This window comes from Salvia splendens, chromosome 11 (assembly GCF_004379255.2).
Source record: "Salvia splendens isolate huo1 chromosome 11, SspV2, whole genome shotgun sequence".
NCBI lineage: Eukaryota > Viridiplantae > Streptophyta > Magnoliopsida > Lamiales > Lamiaceae > Salvia > Salvia splendens.
This window is the reverse complement of record NC_056042.1, coordinates 29,855,844-29,874,564: the sequence shown is the minus strand read 5'-3', so window position 1 is coordinate 29,874,564 and position 18,721 is coordinate 29,855,844. Positions and strand designations below refer to the sequence as shown.

The following is an 18,721-nucleotide window of genomic DNA, read 5'->3' as shown; positions in this document are numbered from 1 at the left end:
CTAAAAAGAAGCACGTAGATTACGATGCATACAAATGATACAAAGTAGAGTGAAATATAGTAGGAAGGAAAAGAAGAAGGCAAATTAGAAAATAAACATATGTAAGCTAAGTAAGAGAGATGAATCAAGATTTGTAAGGATTGGTGGTGGTGTTGTAATTAGGAAGAGGGACCTTGCCGGTTTCAATGCGGTTGATATCTTGAACAAGCTTCTGGTAATGGCGTTTCACCTCTTCGACGCTCTTCCCGCCCACCGCCTCAGCTACATTCTGCCACCACTCGGCCGTGCCCTTGCCGTAGCTTGCCAATGCATCCTCAAACACCTTGTTCTCCCACGCCGTCCACTTCGAGTTTGAGCTCATTTTTTCTCTCTATCTTTCTTCAATGCATATCACTCACTACCCACCTCTCTTATATAGTGGCTGTGTGCTGCTCTACTAGGCTTTGCTTTTTTGGTAAATGCAACCTTGTTTCTATTGATAGAGTCGAGAGAGAGTTTTGGGATAGGTGGGGATCGGATTCTCTCTATTCTTATATTTTCGCGCATTACTTGGGTGCATGTAAAACCGAATTTACTACTTTAATTTATGACGTCTCTACATTTATATACTACTACGGATTAAGGCCGACCGAAAGTCTCCCAACGGGTGACGGGGTTTGAACCAGTGACCTCAAGGTATTGCTTCGCACTGTCAACTACGCTACGACCCGTTGGTTACTACTAGTAGGAGTATAATTTATGTTAGCATTGGAATGTTTAAAGTCATGTACAACATATTAAAATTTTGGTGCTAGCTAGCATAATTTTAAGAGTAAAGATCAAAATTGGCCCTGAATATATGCTCATTTTATGATTTTGGTCCTAGACTTTATCTTTTGAATTTTTTGATATGCAAATTTCAAATCGGATCACAATTGGTCATCCGTTAACAATTCTGTTAATATTTAACAGTCAGCGATTTTAATTAAAATTTTGACCAACTTAAGCAATTTTTAATGGGATTACCAACTCCTAATCATAACCTTAATTATTTTAAGGATATATCATTTAAAATACCAAAATACGAGAATTAAAAAAGAAAATAAAGAGTAAGAAATAATTTTACAACAAACAGATAATTTTTGAACAAAAACGAAAGGTCACGCTCTCTCACTTCGACGGCGCCGTTGTTCTCTGAGCGGCGAGCGGCGCGACGAAAGCTGAGCTAGTTTATCGGCAGAAGGAAGAAACTCTAGATGGAGAAGGAGAACGATAAGTCGACGGAGAAGGAGAACGAGAAGGGGAAGGGGAAGGGGAAGGGGAAGAGCACCCGCCTCTCAAAATCGAATCCGACTGAGAATCGACCTCAAGCACCGTCTCCTACTAAGAATCGACCGCAATCACCATCTCCAACTCAAATTCCACCACCTGCCTCTCAAAATCTACCGCGACCACCACCTCTGACTGAAATTCCACCGCTTCCAAGGCGTAATGTATGGGCCCCGACCGCTTATCGTTGTGCCTCCTCCTGTGCATCTGCAGGTTCTGATCCCTCTGGAACCCTTGGTTGCAGATCTCGCACACGTACCGATCCGACTCCAGCAACGTCTTTGGCGACAACGACACCACCTCCGCATCCGGATCTGCTAGTTTCAATTAATTTTTGGAAATAATTACATATATGTATAAATTAAATTAAAAATAAATAAATACCTGGGGTTCCGGCGGGGTGGCGCTTGCGTTTGGTGGCGGCGGCGGTGTGGCAGTAGGAGAAAGGGGGCTCCGGTGCGGCGGAGGGATCAATGTTGGTGAGCATTACCAGGATTAATTAAGGAGATGATTGATTAATTAAATTGGGCCGTATATTTCATTTTTGTTTTTTATAATATTTGTTTTATATTTTAAATGAAAATTTATTAAAATAATTAAGGATATAATTAGGGTGTAAGTAATCATAATTAACAGCTTTAATTGGTTAAAATTGTGATTAAAATCGCTAGATGTTAAATATTAACGGAATTGTTAACGGAAGACCAATTGTGATCCGATTTAAAATGTACATGACTAAAAAATTCAAAAGATAAAGTCTAAGACCAAAATCGTAAAATGGATATATGTTCAGGACCAATTTTGGCCTTTACTCTAATTTTAACTTAGAGTTGAATTTGAATTTAGGTCAATTTTGATAAAAAAAAATAAAGTTTTTTTTAACTATAACTATGAAGCTAATTAATCACTATTTTAAGATTTTTTTTAATTTCTTATACTCCAAGATAATAGTAAAAAGGGGTGAATTAATACCGAAATGTATTATACTACCTCTTTTACCCAAAATGGTGAACGACACGGTTGATGTAAAATTGGTAAAATAAGAGAGATAGAGAGAAAAATAAGTTGAAGTATTATTAGTGAAAAATGAGACATACCTTGTTAGAAAGAATTTCATAATTATATAGAGATCAATTTTGATGGACAGTCTAAATAGGAAAAATATAACTATTTTTCATGGACAAAGGTAGTAGCTAATTAATCACTATGATGGTTTTTTATGTTTCGACAATGGGCGCTGCATCTTTATATTATAGTGGTTTTTTTTTAATAGTTATTATTCTGTTAGAGATAAGTTTACGGAGTATTATACTATTAGAGTTGATTTGCTTTAGGAATCTAGTATTTATTTTCAAAGTTTTATTCAAGTTGGTCTTTTATCGAGTCTTATAAAAAAGGATTTACTCCCTATTTTGTAGTATTCACAAATAAAATTTGGTTCATCTATACAACATAACCTATTACCACAAACGAATATGTGTTTGTTAATAACTTAATACATATAGACTTTTGCATTTGAGAAATTGTTTATTTCGTACACATGGAAAGTAGCAGTCGTGAAAAAAAAACTAGTCAGTTCACTAAAATCTAAGTTCGACTTTGTTAACTTATGATTAATGAATAACACGTGTTTCTTCGAGTTTCGCCCTTACTTGAGTTTCATGTGTCCGTACCATGCAAGTACAAGCATTATCTTGTAAAGTGAAATCAATGTCTCCATCTTTATATATTTATATTGCTTTTCTTTAGGGAGTTTTGTTGCATTACTAAACATTTTATTTATTCAGGGGATAGAGGTAAAATGAGATTTCATTTTGTTACAACACAAATAGGTCTGATTAATTGACTTTAAAAAATCTGTTCAAATTTGATTGTCGTCATCACATTGCACTTTTTCATATGTTTCTTTTAACTTTATGATCTACTCCATCTCAAGATAATCAAAAAATGAAATTAACAAATGAAAAGCCACATTTTAGTGGACCCTTGCATTTGAAGTTTTTGCCGAAAGTAAAAATTTATCATATCTATATCTATATCCCCTCCACATACATAGTTGATTTTAATTTCTAATTAATCAGATCTATAATCAGCGATGTTTTTACTTGATAAACACAAAACAATTTATTTTGCATGGAACCCTGAGCTTAATCTTGAACACTCACAAACATAGCTATATTTATAATCACTATCACTTTTACCAAAGAAGTTTGTACCAACACATGTTTAAATCATGTTGTTCAACATCAAAGTGCGTGTATCTCTGTGTTTGTGACATATATTCTCTTGGATTGCACTGCCTAACATTGATAGATGAAATAATGATCATTAATAATCTCACACTATTCTTATTAATTAAAGTGGTATTGGCCTTTAATTCACGAAACTTTCCCAAATTTTTTTAGTAGAATGAACTTTAAACTTGAAATATAATATCACGAACTTAAATAGTTATTGAATTTTTTCGCTGGCAACAGAATCGGACTACATTAAAATAAGAAGAATAATTAACCATATCTGTGTTTTAGGGACTTAATAACATCATGACTATCATTTTTCGGTGGTAATCATATCTACTGTGATGTGATGACAAATGAGATGTAGCCGGACTTTGTCGACGATGGAAAAATTCAACAACTATTTAAGTTTATGATATTATTATATGTCAAGTTTTAATTAAGTTCGTGGAAAAATAGTTTTTTGGAAAATTTCGTGATATTATTAGGCAATTCCTCTTAATTAAAATATGAAGTATCCATCCGTAGGAAAATGAAATAAAGTATGAATAAAATATATGATTCTTTATGGTAAAAGATGATCCAGATATATATGGAATCCTTATCATCCACATTGGCATCCAGTAAAAATCAATCTTTGATGGATTATTTGGGAGTTCACTTTCATAACCTTTAGACCAACTTTGTGGAAGAGATGCAATTTAGAGATAGAATCCCCATTGATTCTTCATCCACAGATTCAATCTTGATAAGAATAGGTAGTACCAAAATATACGACCAGATTTTTGAATGTAACAGCCAGTATATATATTGATGCAAAATGCCTTTTAGGTGGTTGCATTAATTTATGCAATTGTGATTGATTAGACACACCACGTGACAATGTTTTGGTTCAACAAAATTTTATTCCAGTCACATTGTTGGCTAGCAATAATTCAGGTAGCAAATACTATGATAGAGACTTTAAATGAAGTCACTCTTGTTAGATGTGAAAATCTATCAAGTTTGAAGATCATCATAAGGAGTGTGATCGAGTGGCATGAGACTCATCCATCCTTAACTAAATGGTCAGGGGATCGATCCCTGCCTTTGGGTATGGAGCAGCTTTAAATCATTGGACCAGCTGTCCCATTCTTTGAGGTGCCTACAAATCAGGGCATGGAATAGTCACTGGCCACCCGATGGATACCTTGTTAATTATCAAAAAAAAGAGAGAGAGAAGATCATCATAACTGTAATCAAATTGATTAAAAAATTCAAACTAAACTGAGAAAATAATTTGTGATTTTTCTCTAATTTCCCAATTGCCAGCTTTACAACAATGCTTGATGTGATACCAACTTTGGTTGGAATCTTTGTGAAAAATATGTAATATGCTTCGAGATACAGAATTCTACTGATCATGCATAGATCCCTTATATTTCTATTTCTCCGTATCTTTAATTTATTTATTATGACTATATATATTCTTAGTTAATATTTTTAACGTTTAACAAGTGAAAGAAATTAATTAATTTTTAAGATCCTTTAATTAATAATTTTACTCATGTGTATATATAGGGCATGAATAGATATGCATCATGGATTGGACTACTATTAATATAAATCTACTACTACATATTCAAAGCAAATTTTTCAGATTGTTATATTTGATCATATCTAAGTGAAAGGAAAGATTCACTTTGTTGGAACTCATAATAATTGCAGACTAATTAGAAGAATCCAGATTTCAGGCTTCCTATTAGTATTATGAAAGCAAATTTTAAGATCAGACTTGGACATTGAACAGATTGATTCTACCTTGCAATAATTTTGGAAGAATTCTTTAGCTATCAATTTGTTTTGACGGAATATGAATGAGATAGAGAATATAGATGCATGTTGTCACAACCAACTTGACATAAATTCCATTTCATCTCATTAAATTGTATGGCTGTAGTCTTTTCACATGAGATTATACTACAATAAGATTGGAGTTGGGAGATATGAATTCATACAAGAATATTACAGTCTGTTGATGTTACATGTATATATGCTCCAACTTTGGAACCCAGCAAATTTTCGAGGACGCCCAATCAAAAATTAAGGGCATCTTTGTGTCATTTTCCCATGAATGACCGAGCTTGTTATATTGGCAATGGCGTCTGATTCTTCTTTATTTATAATGGTTTCGATTTGTTTAATTGCAAATAAACTCACACGATTTGATATATGTAATTGAGACATGGTGTTGTAACTAAGGTCGAAATTGCATTGGTGATTGAGTATGTATTCATTGTATTGGTGATTTCTCCAATCATAATCTAGCCAAAATAACAGCAGGCTATGTAGGTAACCATATCTAGTTGCATAAATATTACCTGGATTATCACAAATGTAATGTTGTGAACAATTCCAACAGTATTAAATATCAAAGTGAATAGCAAAACTAGCTAGTATTCTGTAATTTCAAACTAACCTACAATAACCACCAAAGCAAAAGACCGTTTTAGGGTTTGCATGAGATCGAAAAGAGTCTTAATCGATTGTAGCTACACAAATATGAAAATACAAGATTGGCCTTTCTGAGTATTGCATATCTTACCAGTCACTCCTGTACAGCATTAAGGTCGTCAAAAGTGGTTGCACTCTCATGGAAGACCTCAGCTGGCGACTCAGGTGGAATTTCATCTCCTGACATGCTACCTGTCTTGCTTGGTTTGTACTTTCTGAGCAATCTATCTTTGTTTTCTGTCCACCATTCTTCTGCCTGTTGCCCAGAGAATTTTCGCTTACTGTGATAAATTTACAAACATTAGTGATGCTTCTACACACATATTGAGATTACTTGCACATTAGTGTTCATAATGACATAACAACCTACCTTACCCAGCAGATTATCCAGTTTAATTATTTGTTTGCATCTACCATACAGAAGATGCTGGAGCAAAGAATGGAATGTAAATGAATGGGAATGACAAAGTTCAGCTTGTTGAAAATGGAAAAAATGCATTTAGGTATAATAACAATACTAAAAATGCTACTTATAATTCTTTCAGTAGGAATTGCATTATTTAGAATCCTTGGCAAATAAAATCATATAGAATAAAAGTTTTCCTAGTTGGGAGACGATTGATTTAGTTAACGTGCTATAATATGTTAAGATCATCGTAGCTCAAGAACATCAAGGTTTACATCGAAGTTAAATTATGCATGGTGATATATTGGTAATATAACCAAACATCTACACTTCCAAAGCATATTTATTAATTAGGGGCCGTTTCATTGGGGAAATAAGAAAAATCAAAGGGATCCATGCATCCTTCTTCTCCCACCACCCTCCGCCACACTGTTGCCACCGCCCACAACCTTCCCGACCTCCTCCACCACTGTTGCCACCACCCACAATTAAAGTGGATTCTCGCGTCTTGAACCACGTAGTCGAAAGGGGAATCAGAGGGAACTCAATTGCCTTATCTGATGATGAACCAAACAAACAAATCTTTTTATTTCCCTTTGTTAATTTCCTTACCTTACTTAGTCCTTTTCCTTTCCTTAGGTTGAACCGAGATCACTTAACTTGGAACCCTTGTTCAATTATTTCAAAGATATATTTGCTTGACAATCTTTTATATTCACACAGAAATTATTGCATGAAGTTAATCATATTTAGTTATAAGTATTGATGATTATGGTAAAAGTAAAACTGGATTTAGTCTCCTTTTTTCAGATAACATTTCATTATCTATTAAAAAAAGATATGCTCCAAATTCCTTAATAAAAAAGGCAGATTATGCATCTTTTGTAGGATATTTGATGGGACTGTAGTATAACTAAGTTAGAGAAGCGCACACATTAACAAATTAATGTAATAAGTAGTATATTTTAATTTTATAGTAACCATAGGCATATCGTGATATTTTTCTTGATTTTTATTAACGAACACAATCAACTTTATCTTCTTTAGAAATGATACTAACTATTGTTCATGTGAAGTATTGACACCTATTCCACAAGCTACCAGTGACTTAGCATTCATTTATGAAAGCAATGCCTTTTGTTGTAAAATTGAATTATACAGACATTGCATTGAAAGTTCATCTAAACAGAGAAGATCACAATATAGCAAAAAAAAAAGTTCTGCCACATACTGCTCTAAGTCGCCAAAAATTCAGGAAAATGAGGTTACTGAAATATTCGTTCATGTTGGGGAGTTTGGGCAAATGGATGCAGTTATGATATGATTTTCAAAGTTTTAAAATGATAATAACTGAAGAAGCTTGAGATAGTCTGACGTATACCTGAATTTAATCCTTTTAAAGCACTTGGTTCCATTTGGTAGCAGATGGAGTGTCACATAAACACCTGGTTCAAACTGCTCGATTACTTCTCTTTGTGCCTTAGCACTTGCAGTTTCGGGCGTACCAGGGACGCCTTCGACTCTTGATTGAGTATTTCTAATAGATGAGCCACTATTATCAACTGAAGCTTCGTAAATATTCTGGGTATTCAATTCGCGTGTTGGTTCAGGTGGCCTCAGAGAACTACCTTCAGATGCTAGAGCCCCGCTTATATGCAGAAGAGATTCAACTTGAGCTTGCACTAATTTGAAGGAATCACTCTCAGATATCTCAGGAGGTATTTTCTCCTTAATTTCTTTCACCTAGAAAGCAGGAGCAAGTACGACAGATCCTATTAGCTTCTGTACTAAAATAACATGTTTATGTTATTATACCTACTTCACTTAAAATTTTCATGTTTCTTGGGAGCATCAATTGGAATAAATTAAAAAAAAAACTAGTGCTCTAGGAAAATATATACGCACAAAGAAAGAAACAACCCATGTAATAGTTTTAGTGGGAATTATTTATCCAACTGATAAAACAATGTTTAAAGTGTTAGTAAATGTTAATGTTCAAGTCATCTCAATGATAAATTGGCATGATAAATTCAATGGGGGTGCAAATTTATATGAATAAACATTTCAACAATTTAAATTAACCACTGAACAAATATGGCTGAAGAAGTGAGAAAATAGGATTACTTTTTGTGAGATGGCCTTGACATTTTGCACTGCTTGATAACATTTGGAAGACCCAGCAGCAGCCAGATAAGTAGTTTCTTGGGCAGCTTTCTTCAACTTCTGAATTTCTGCATCTTGGGATTCATTTTTCTGTTTTAAACTCTTAACCTAACTTCGAAAATTAATAATCAGCAATCTGTTGCAATAAGTGAGTTTTAAGGATAAGATTAAGCTTATTGACAAGGGATGCGTACTTGGTTATGCAGTTTGGAAACTTGTTGGGTCAGTATTTCGTTTGCAACCTGTAAACTATCTAAGGCAGCCATTGACATTGCAGAATTAGCTTGTGACTGTGGAGAAACAGGTCTTGAGTATGGCTGAGGTTGCGGTGAGGCCTGCTGAGGATATGGAGCTGTTGGATATGGAGCTGTTGTGGTAACAGGCTTTAGAGCACGTTGCAGAACAGTAAAGGAGCTTGGGAAAGAAACATCCCTTAGCTGCAAACGTGACGGAACTTGGGAAGGACTTGTTCCACGTATCCCGGACTTAAACTCAAGGTACCTTACTGGGTCCACTCTGCTGCCGAGAAGTACTTGTGAAGTTTTTCCTACTCCCCTATCTATCGGCTGAGAAATTCCTGGTGCTCTCTGAGTTACACTGGCTCCACTTTTAGTATCAGCACCCTTTTTAAGTTTAAGATAGCAGGACTCACATACTCGGTGTGGTTTACCTGGAGTTGGAGCAAGTGCTGCTCTCAACGACTTTTTCGAAAGGCAACCATGACAGTGCACCAGGCCACAGTTAAAACAGTCATGCCGCTTTCGAGTAAAACCAAATGGCTGCTTACAAGCAGTACACAAGGATTGATCTGGACCGGCGACCCACTTATGGATGCATATGCTTGCTGTGTAGTTTGAACCACACACAACGCTCTTCACATGTGTATCTCTGAGAGCTTCAACCATTGTTGGAACATTGCGATCTTCCAGATCCCCATGTCCCAGCCTACCATTGGCTCCTTTCCCCCACGTGAATACTTCATTTCTTCCAGTAAGAACAGCAACATGATGTGTACCACATGATATCTGTTCAACAAACTGTCCCACTAATGCATCTTGTACCAGTCTAGGCCGCTTTCCATCTGATTGTGGATCACCGAGCTGACCATATTCAGTACTTCCCATAGTGAAAACATGGCCTGATGTAGTAAGGGCAACAGTTATGTTATGTCCGCATGCTAGCTGCTGGATGTTGTAATCAATAATATCAGAAACACGAGTTGGAACAAGATAAGTATCCTTGTTCCCATGACCCAGTCGATTTTTATCACCATCACCCCAGGTGAACAACTTTCTTGAGGAAGTGATGCCTCCAGGATGGGTTGAAACTTCTATAATAGCAGCAGTGTGCCACGCTCCACACGAAATGGAAACCGCTTTCAAACCTCTCAGTGCTTGGACCTCTTTTGGATATGCAACACTTTCATGATCACCGTGACCCAAAGCTCCAAATGTACCATCCCCAAAAGTGAACAAATTTCCAGTGGAAGTCACCACTGCTGAATGCCAGGTTCCACAAGCAACTGATGTAACATGGAGGCTCTCCAGAGATCCAGAAACTCTTTTTGGTATCCAGTGGCTACAGTTTTTACCATGACCCAGAAGACCCACATTATGGGTACCATCACCCCATGTGTATAAGTCACCTGACGTAGATAGTGCAGATGTATGGAACTCACCACATGCAACAAACTCAATATTTGTAAAAGCCAGAAATTCCACTAGTCGAGGACCACTGAAGTCCTTCTCAATTCCATGACCCAGTCTGCCCCCAGATTCCTCTCCCCACGTGAAAACCTCACCCTGCCTTGTAACAAGTGCAATGTGCTGAACGCCACAAGCAATTTTCTGCACATCAAGAACTACATTTGATTGCACTACTTTTGGAGTCAATACATCATTTTTTACTGGATTTGGATTCCTAGCTCCGTTAACTATTTCATCTTGCAAAATCTCCCCCCATACATAAATATCACCAGGAGATTCTGTGTCATCTGTTCCAGAAACTTGATTTGAACAACTAGGAGTACTTGAGATACTAATACGGAAAGCATCTACATTACTCGTTCTCATTTGTATAATGGTATATTCACATCCCACATGTGAGTAGAACTGTTCAAATAATGATCAATATAACTGGAATACTTCCTTTATTCTCCTTAAAATGAGCAACTATAGTGAAAGTTATTGCCAGCACCATGCACCTGAAAACTCATAGATGTTAGTAATGCACGTGACTAACTAAAATGTTTAAGCAAGCAAGTCAAAATACACAATTGTGCACTGAAAGTCCACACTTTTTAAATTTAGTTGATCCAGTACAACCAATGTACCAGAAGTGTCGGTTAGGGAGAATGGTAAATGTTGATATCCTTCGTAGTGTATTATCAAAAATATTTCGAGATGCTTAGAAACACAAATATAGAAATACTATGCTTTTATCAAGCTATCTATACTTTTTCCCAACAAGAAAATGGACATAAAAGTACTCACTCTTAGCAATTTGATTATATCTGTAGACTATATAAAGTGCAAATAGTAAGGGATTAACTTGATGATACCAATCACCATATAAAGGGATATGTAGTCCTCGGGAGCTTTGACTAGTGCAACAAAAGAATTGATTTCAGTAAAATTGGTGTCAGGTTTTATATTCCTCTGTATTTAATTCAGTGCTGAAGTGTGCAGGTAGATTTACAACATTCCCTGCTTTTCATTACTTTGGTCAATGAAATGTAATTAAAAAATAACCTCAACTTATGTGCTTGCATAATAATGCACAGGATCTGGAGGCACCCAAGCCCCAAAACCTTTTGATTTTGTATGTTGCCAAGTAATTTGGATACAACACTCTAAAGAAGGACAACACTCAAGTGGCTACGCTGGGGAAACTCCCCTCCTTTGTCCCTCCACGAGACAGGGAAACAAAAGCAAAAGATAAAGAAGAGCTACTCTACCTTTTGGAAGATACTCATCTACTACCACATGATATGAAAGAGTCTATTTACCTCTCTTCAAAAGAAGATCGCTGTTCAACTGCACCAATATAAAACCTTAAGCTACAGAAGTTTATATTGGCTTCTCTTCTACATCCTAGAGTTTTCAACAAATGCTTGAATGGCATCAGATATAAAGGAATAGTGATGGAAGATATAGGTAATTCCAGAAGTTGGATTTCTATTGATTCCTATACCTGCTCAATAAACTTGCAAGACACATTAATCTGAAAATATAATCTCACATATAGGTCCTTATTCAAAGAAATTGCTTACTGTCAAAAAGTCTGATTACTTGATCAGCAATACTTGATCAACTGTGTTCCTTCCTTTAAAGCAACTAGTGCCTTCAAAAGAATAATCATATTGTTATAAGGAATGAATGCACTGATCAAACAAAATAACCCATGACAAACAATACATATGTTCATAGTAGCAAATAAGGATGCTGAACTTTGACACTAATAACCTAGACAAGAGTCAGAAACGAGGGAAAAAGGATACCTGCTGAATGTGACGATCCGTGCATCCATCATCCACCATTCCATCTTTAACCAATCCTAGGAGGTCTTCAGATGTAACACCAATGGTCGCTCTTGTGGCCAATCATCCACAGCCTCATCTTGATCCTGGGATTTTCTGTCGAGCGCTCGAAAAAATTGCAGGATTAGGAGTGGTGATCGGAGCGAAATTAGTATTTGATGCAGGTAAGATTCACCAATAATTACAAGAATTGGATGGAATTCTGATAAATGCGCAACGAGAGTGGATGGATTTGCGATCATCAGAGCGTTGGCAGGGAATAGAGGGAGAGAATGTTGGAGGAATTGGGTGCGAATTTGGCGCGCATTTTATCTGCCCCGTCAACTACCTCTATCAAAATAGAAATTATAACAGTTGTTAAAGTAGAAATTATAATGCATGTTGACCGTAATTTATGCTCTATAGTATAGTACCAAGGTATTTATACTACCAATCTCCTCGGTCATCGTAAACGTGTCTCCATCTCTCTTTATATATCAATCTCCATTACTCATTACACATTCTTTTATCTTTCAATTTACCATACTTGTCAACTTTTACTACCACACACTCATCTCTCTCTCTCTCTCATAAATTCATAATTTACCATACTTGTCAACTTTATGCCGGGATTGGGACGACGGCGCTTTCTCCGCAGTCGAAGTGGTCCACGTGCGCGTCCGCATCGACGCGGGAGTCGTATCAGCCGTCCGATTCAGCTACCTGAAGAATGAAGGCTCGGATTTCTTATCTCCTTTTCACGGTGGTTACTGTGCGGGTGAGACGCATAGTAACACATTCCCAATTTGGTTAGAATAAAAAAATTGTTTATCGATTATGTGGTTTGCAAATTGCAGATAATGTTGGAGGAGAAAAGAGTAGTTGATAGAGGGATTGAAGGGTTGTATGGAGAAGTGGAGGGAATGGGGAGTTTGAATGTTGTAGTAATATGTTTGAGCTTTGTAAACAAATGGGCACGTGCGTGAATTTGGGTGATAGTAATGGCAAGGTGGTGGGCTTTCATGGCCGAAGCACGCACGCACCCATTATTTTTCATAGAAAATTTCCAACTCTTGTTTTCGGATGATTTTTTGTTTCTACTTTCCAAGCTTGGACAATGACAATCATACCTGCATTATATATGTTGTTAATTTTGTTGTAACATAATATTTGCTCTTTAATCCCTCTTCATCACTATCCTTTCCTTTGCTCTAACAAGATATGTACTTAGAAATCTGGCAAATTTACATAAGCCGACTAATTACATCTTGCTTAGTTTCTTAACACATTTTTTGAACCATCATACAAAAATAATTGCTTCACTTTTTTGGTTCTGGGAGTAATATTTAATTTTTTTCCAATATCTTGGTTTTTTCTTGTTGATGCTTTTTTTTTTGACACCATACTGAATTTTCCAATACCTCTCGTACCAAAAACACAAATTGATAGTTCTGTTTCTCCTCCATCCCAACCAAGCAAATATATATGAAAACAAATATAAAATGAGACTCATATTATACTAACTTTTTCATTGATATTTTAAATCAATTAATAATATGTGTAATTATATAATAAGTACTATAACAAAAAATCAGAGTACAACTGTACAATTATACCTCTCTATTCTCAAGTAGATCTACAATTGCATACGTGATCGCTTATGTTTCTACAGGAGTCTCATAAATGCACCACTATGGACCACTCTTCCACATGCAATTCCTAATTATCACATTCGTGTTTTGTATTTTCATTTTATTTTGTTCCATACTATACAATAATCTAACTGATAGTTATATTTTTCGTAATACTTCAGCAGAGAGGTTTTTGTGCTTCCTTCTTTTTGCTGTTCAAAGTAGTAGTAGTATTTTTTAAAATTTAAAAGAAACTGTGTATAATTTGTGCTTAAAATTTTCATTTGCTAAATTAAGGACCAAAATAAGGCCGATTGATTCTCTAATGTGGCTTAATCATAGAAAAAGGCAAATGTAGGAAAATATTCAAATATGAACTGTTAATATATGTAGATACAGGAGTAGTATTTTATTAATAGAATGAAGTAGAAGAATGAGGGTGAAATTCAATAATCTCCGATGTCATTTATTTCTATTTCAGACAGACAGAAATCTGGGACAACATAAAATCTTCAACAACAATTCTATCTATCTCATCATTATCAATAGCAATATAGCAATCATCTATGGCAAACACATTTGTAGTAGTAGGCGGTGTTGATGGGATCATTTCTTTCGATTGGGACTTGCTCAGCCATACACCTATACTTGCAACCTTTGCATTCATTGAACGTGCAAATTGGAGCTACTGATCCAATCAACAATCTCTTCCATCCATCCTAAAATAAAAATATTAGTACCATGTTCAACAATAACAATTATATATGTGTGTGTATGAATTCATGGTTGATATCAATGTCACTATTAGCTTCTGACCTTGTACATTGGTGTATCATGATTGTTTTGCGAGATTTGAACTCGAGACCCTCTTATACCTGAGGTATTTAAATCATAAAAAAAATTGAGAAAAAAGTCATTCAAATGGAGATATTGAAACAAGATAAAATTTAGGAATAAAACTGAAATCTCAAGTTATTATTGCAATTCAGTTACAAATGTATCAAATCCTTGTTTTAATCAATCAATATATCAACATGTTTATATTTGCAGGTAGGTAAGCATCATCACCTTGAAGAAGAAGTGGTGCAAGAAGCAGTATGAGTATTAAGAAGTGATGGAAGGGATGTTTGGGCTCAACCATTTTCAGCTTGCAAATTCTTTGGAAAAAACTAAATAAATGAGGTATGATGGAGAAATAAATGATGTGAAATAGGAAGAGAGATTGTAATGGTAGAACATAATATAGAGCATTAAGAAGATAGAGTAGCTAAAAAATGCACAACTGCAAACCTCAAAGAGGTCCCCAGTAGCTGACATGAGAGAAGAGAGATAAGTATCTGTTAAATTTTCTTGTATTTTCAATTTCAGTGTGTTGTCTGGACTCAGGTGTAATGGGCTCCATATAAATCCTGACTTTTGTTTTTCTTCATCTCTATTTTTTTTAATGCATGATGGTGAAATTCACTTGTTTTTTACTAGTCAATGTTTTACTAATTTTTAACTGCTACCTTTCCGTTTGGGAAATATAGGAAAACACACAAATTATGTCATCACCATGCTGGGAGCATGACGCCGTTCCTTATGTAAGAACAAATCCAAGATGGGTTGAATTTTAGAGCATTTACTACGGGGAACGGAGAGGGAGCCGCGACGCTGCCGGCACTCGCGGCGCTTGGCTTCCCCATTGGAGGGACCTGTGGTGGGTGTGGGGAGGGGAGGGTTATAATTTGTCCATCAAAGTAAAAGAGAGGGTGAGAAAAATGAGGAAAGTAAGAAAGTATAGAATTAGTGGATCGTGGGGTCCACTTCTTAAATAAGAAAGTTTAAAAGTTTCTAATTTTAAGGGACATACCAAAATGAAAATATTTTCTATTTTTATGGGACAAAAGTAGTATAATTTATATATGCAACAACTACTTGCGGTGAAGTCAAAATCAAAAAATACTCTGCAATTGTTAATAATAATATTTGGACCTCCCCACTGATTGAGTTAATTTTATTTCTGCGTGATATGTCTGTAAGTTTTGTGTCTCACGCATGTGATAAGAATCCTAAATAGAATTGAATTTTTAATATAATACATTAACTTGGTATTAGACACATTTTTCCCTAAATTAATTGATATAATTGGAATGAAAATGGACGTATAACCAATTAGCCATAATGTATTCCCTAAATCATAATTAGTCATTATGTTTGACTAATATCACGCTCCTATGCTAATAAGGAAAAGGAGAATATATGAGTGTATATATGTGCGGATTTGATTGCCATTAATTGGAAAAATTGTGGTAGTCATTGTAGTAAAAGAAATATTTGTTCTTTTGATTACTGAGGAAAGAAAATAATATATATATATATATATATATATATATATATATTTATATATGGGGTTTTGATCTATGCAAAACTAGATTTAAATATAGAAACGCAGAACAATATCATACGTAGGGCACTTTTAGGTCATAGTTAGTTAATTTTTAGGTCATGCTAACAAACTATGACCTAAAAGTGCCCTACGTATGATATTGTTCTGCGTTTCTGTATTTAAATCATATTTGAGCTGCATTACTGGATTTAAATGCATTTTTATTTTGATCATCTCCCTCCCTATGATTAGATGATCTAATGGTCAATAATTAACCAAAAACACGGAAGATCATAATTAAGCAATTTTAGGTCATATTATAATATTTAGGTTTAATGTCATGCTAAGATCATTTTAGGTCATGCTTTGTTAACATGACCTAAAAATTAACTAACTACGACCTAAAAGTGTCCTACGTATGATATTGTTCTGCGTTTCTATATTTAAATCTGATTTGGAGCGGCATTTCTGGATTTAAATGCATTTTTATTTTGATCATCTCCCTATAGATGATCAAAATAAAAATGCATTTAAATCCAGAAATGCAGCTCAAATAGGAAGATGATCAAAATAAAAATGCATTTAAATCCAGAAATGCAGCTCAAATCTTTGCCCTAGGATTAGATGATCTAATGGTCAATAATTAACCAAAAATACGGAAGGTCATAATTAAGCAATTTTATGTCATATTATAATATTTTGGTTTAATGTCATGCTAAGACCATTTTAGGTCATGCTTTGTTAGCATGACCTAAAAATTAACTAACTATAACTTAAAAGTTCCCTACATATGATATTGTTCTGCATTTCTGTATTTAAATCTAGTTTTGCATAGATCAAAACCATATATATATATATATAGGGTTTTGATCCATGCAAAACCATTCTTAATACAAAAATGCAGAACCAAGCATACAAAAGTCATTTTTAGGTCATTGTAAGCTTATTTTTACGTCATTATAGTAAGGATGACATGAAATGATCTTAACATGACCTCAAACCCAAAGTTTATAATATGACTTAAAACTGCTTTACAATGACCCTCCGTGTTTTTGTTTAATTATTGACCATTGGATTGTCAAATCTCATGGTCAGGATTTGGTCTGGATTTTGTATTGAGATCAAGTTTTGTATTGATCATTTTCCTATATATATATAGGGATGTATATATATATATGGTGTAATTTGTATTGATATATTGTTGATCAACAAAATAAAATTAAATTATTATGGTCAATTATTTAATTTGATTTTGGTATTACTTGGTCAAAAAGAAACGTCCTAATTAAATAGCCACTTTGATGGAAAGGGCTTTAACGTTTTATGATTAGGGTTTGTCCTCTATCTGCCTATATATACAAGTGTGGTAATCCCATCAAATCATACACATTACAAAGAACACATAAACGAGGGAAAGATAGAGAAACAAATCCTTGGAGTTGGAGTTGCGCTACTACGCCAAAGAAAGTTCGAGGAAGTTCTCTCGTCTTCCCCAATCGCTTCCGCTATGGATCGTGAAGGTAAGTTTTCGATCCATTATGTTTATGGTTAATACGTGAAATACACAATGTTCAAATATCTTATTTTATATTCAATTATTATTTTTGAATATATGATGATAAATAATTTCCAGTAATGTCATTGGATTGTACTCGTCTATGGCCATTTTTCTTGTTCATTCTTTGATTGACTACTCAGACACTACGCAACCCACTTCCCTCAAATTATCACACATACTCGCACACTAGTATTTTGCCGGATCTTTTTCGAAACGTAAAAGAGAATCGAACAACACAAAATCATTGGATAATTACATAAATGTGTATCTCTTTCCATTTAAATTTTAAAATATAAAATAGATAAACTTCAACAAATCTTTGGAGGTATTTAATTATTTACGCATATGCATGTATTCTCTGTTAGTTAAAATATTGGTAAAATAGATATACAAAATTTAAAAACTTATGAAATTTCTACTTTCTTCATAATGAAATTTTCAGTATGTTTGATCTGAATTGACTATACCAAAATTACCATACATGTGCACGACCATCTTATAATACATACCCATAGTTTTAGTGATAATTGTTGGCAATTGAAACTAAAAATATAACATATAACTGTCCCACATCGGTATCAAGAGAAAACTGAAACTAGTATATAAGTCTCATGGGACCCTCCTCCTATCACCAATTGGTTTTAGGATGGAACCCATGGATTTCTATCATGGTATCAGAGCGGGTCGCCGACTGTGGGTCATATTTAACTGACCCAGCAGTATATCTGGGCCGAAACCGAAAAATGACTGACCCAACAGTATATCTGGACTTAAAAATTTGGGCCAAATGGTCCAACCGATCGAAAAAAAATTGGGCCGATTGTCCAATCGATTAGAAAAAAGTCCAACCCATACTCAGGAGTAAATTGATACCTCAAAATTAATTAATCATTGATCCTGATTTATCCCGATTTACGCTCTACTGGACATGCTTTGGTACTGATTGGGTTGTATTTTTTTATTATACCGTACACGACACATTAATCCCACATGATTTGAAGCCATTCAATATTGTAAATTTTTGAACAATCATGAATCGA

The 18,721-nt window shown here is 34.9% G+C and overlaps 3 protein-coding genes across 9 annotated transcripts; all 3 read right to left on the bottom strand.

Moving 5' to 3' along the window:
- Positions 1–1,027: 1,027 nt before the first annotated feature.
- LOC121755348 (zinc finger protein JACKDAW-like) lies at positions 1,028–1,832 on the bottom strand. The gene is made up of 2 exons (XM_042150671.1): positions 1,693–1,832; positions 1,028–1,622 (listed from the first exon to the last, which is right to left on the bottom strand). The coding sequence occupies exons 1-2, from the start codon at positions 1,793–1,795 to the stop codon at positions 1,363–1,365; spliced, it is 363 nt and encodes a 120-aa protein (XP_042006605.1). The 5' UTR covers positions 1,796–1,832; the 3' UTR covers positions 1,028–1,362.
- A 4,300-nt stretch (positions 1,833–6,132) lies between these two features.
- On the bottom strand, positions 6,133–12,452 carry LOC121755277 (PH, RCC1 and FYVE domains-containing protein 1-like). Of its 7 annotated transcripts, none has more exons than XM_042150566.1 (7): positions 12,331–12,452; positions 12,107–12,241; positions 11,615–11,949; positions 8,802–10,810; positions 8,569–8,715; positions 7,826–8,187; positions 6,133–6,319 (listed from the first exon to the last, which is right to left on the bottom strand). In XM_042150566.1, exons 4-7 carry the CDS (start codon positions 10,677–10,679, stop codon positions 6,133–6,135), a joined length of 2,574 nt encoding a protein of 857 aa, XP_042006500.1. In that variant the 5' UTR covers positions 10,680–10,810; positions 11,615–11,949; positions 12,107–12,241; positions 12,331–12,452. The 7 variants fall into 7 exon arrangements, 5 of the variants coding, with proteins under 5 accessions (XP_042006500.1, XP_042006498.1, XP_042006499.1 ...); XR_006040684.1 differs by having other exon boundaries at positions 6,187–6,319; positions 7,826–7,981; positions 8,073–8,187; positions 12,107–12,446; XM_042150568.1 differs by adding an exon at positions 6,409–6,465 and having other exon boundaries at positions 6,203–6,319; positions 12,107–12,446.
- Positions 12,453–14,195: 1,743 nt separating this feature from the next.
- LOC121755352 (EPIDERMAL PATTERNING FACTOR-like protein 9) lies at positions 14,196–15,089 on the bottom strand. The gene is made up of 3 exons (XM_042150675.1): positions 14,824–15,089; positions 14,572–14,630; positions 14,196–14,474 (listed from the first exon to the last, which is right to left on the bottom strand). Exons 1-3 carry the CDS (start codon positions 14,894–14,896, stop codon positions 14,316–14,318), a joined length of 291 nt encoding a protein of 96 aa, XP_042006609.1. The 5' UTR covers positions 14,897–15,089; the 3' UTR covers positions 14,196–14,315.
- Positions 15,090–18,721: the final 3,632 nt, after the last annotated feature.

Bases quoted from the DNA above. Each gene is read 5' to 3' on its own strand.
- LOC121755348 (XM_042150671.1), bottom strand. From the start codon at position 1,795: ATGCTCACCAACATTGATCCCTCCGCCGCACCGGAGCCCCCTTTCTCC. The intron at 1,623-1,692 runs GTATTTATTTAT...TGAAACTAGCAG, and splicing joins CCACCCCGCCGGAACCCCAG to ATCCGGATGCGGAGGTGGTG.
- LOC121755277 (XM_042150566.1), bottom strand. From the start codon at position 10,679: ATGAGAACGAGTAATGTAGATGCTTTCCGTATTAGTATCTCAAGTACT. The intron at 8,188-8,568 runs GTAATCCTATTT...CCTGCTTTCTAG, and splicing joins TCAAGGCCATCTCACAAAAA to GTGAAAGAAATTAAGGAGAA. The intron at 6,320-7,825 runs GTATACGTCAGA...AATTTATCACAG, and splicing joins TTTAAAAGGATTAAATTCAG to TAAGCGAAAATTCTCTGGGC.
- LOC121755352 (XM_042150675.1), bottom strand. From the start codon at position 14,896: ATGGTTGAGCCCAAACATCCCTTCCATCACTTCTTAATACTCATACTG. The intron at 14,631-14,823 runs GTGATGATGCTT...TAAATACCTCAG, and splicing joins TGCACCACTTCTTCTTCAAG to GTATAAGAGGGTCTCGAGTT. The intron at 14,475-14,571 runs GTCAGAAGCTAA...TTTTTATTTTAG, and splicing joins ATGATACACCAATGTACAAG to GATGGATGGAAGAGATTGTT.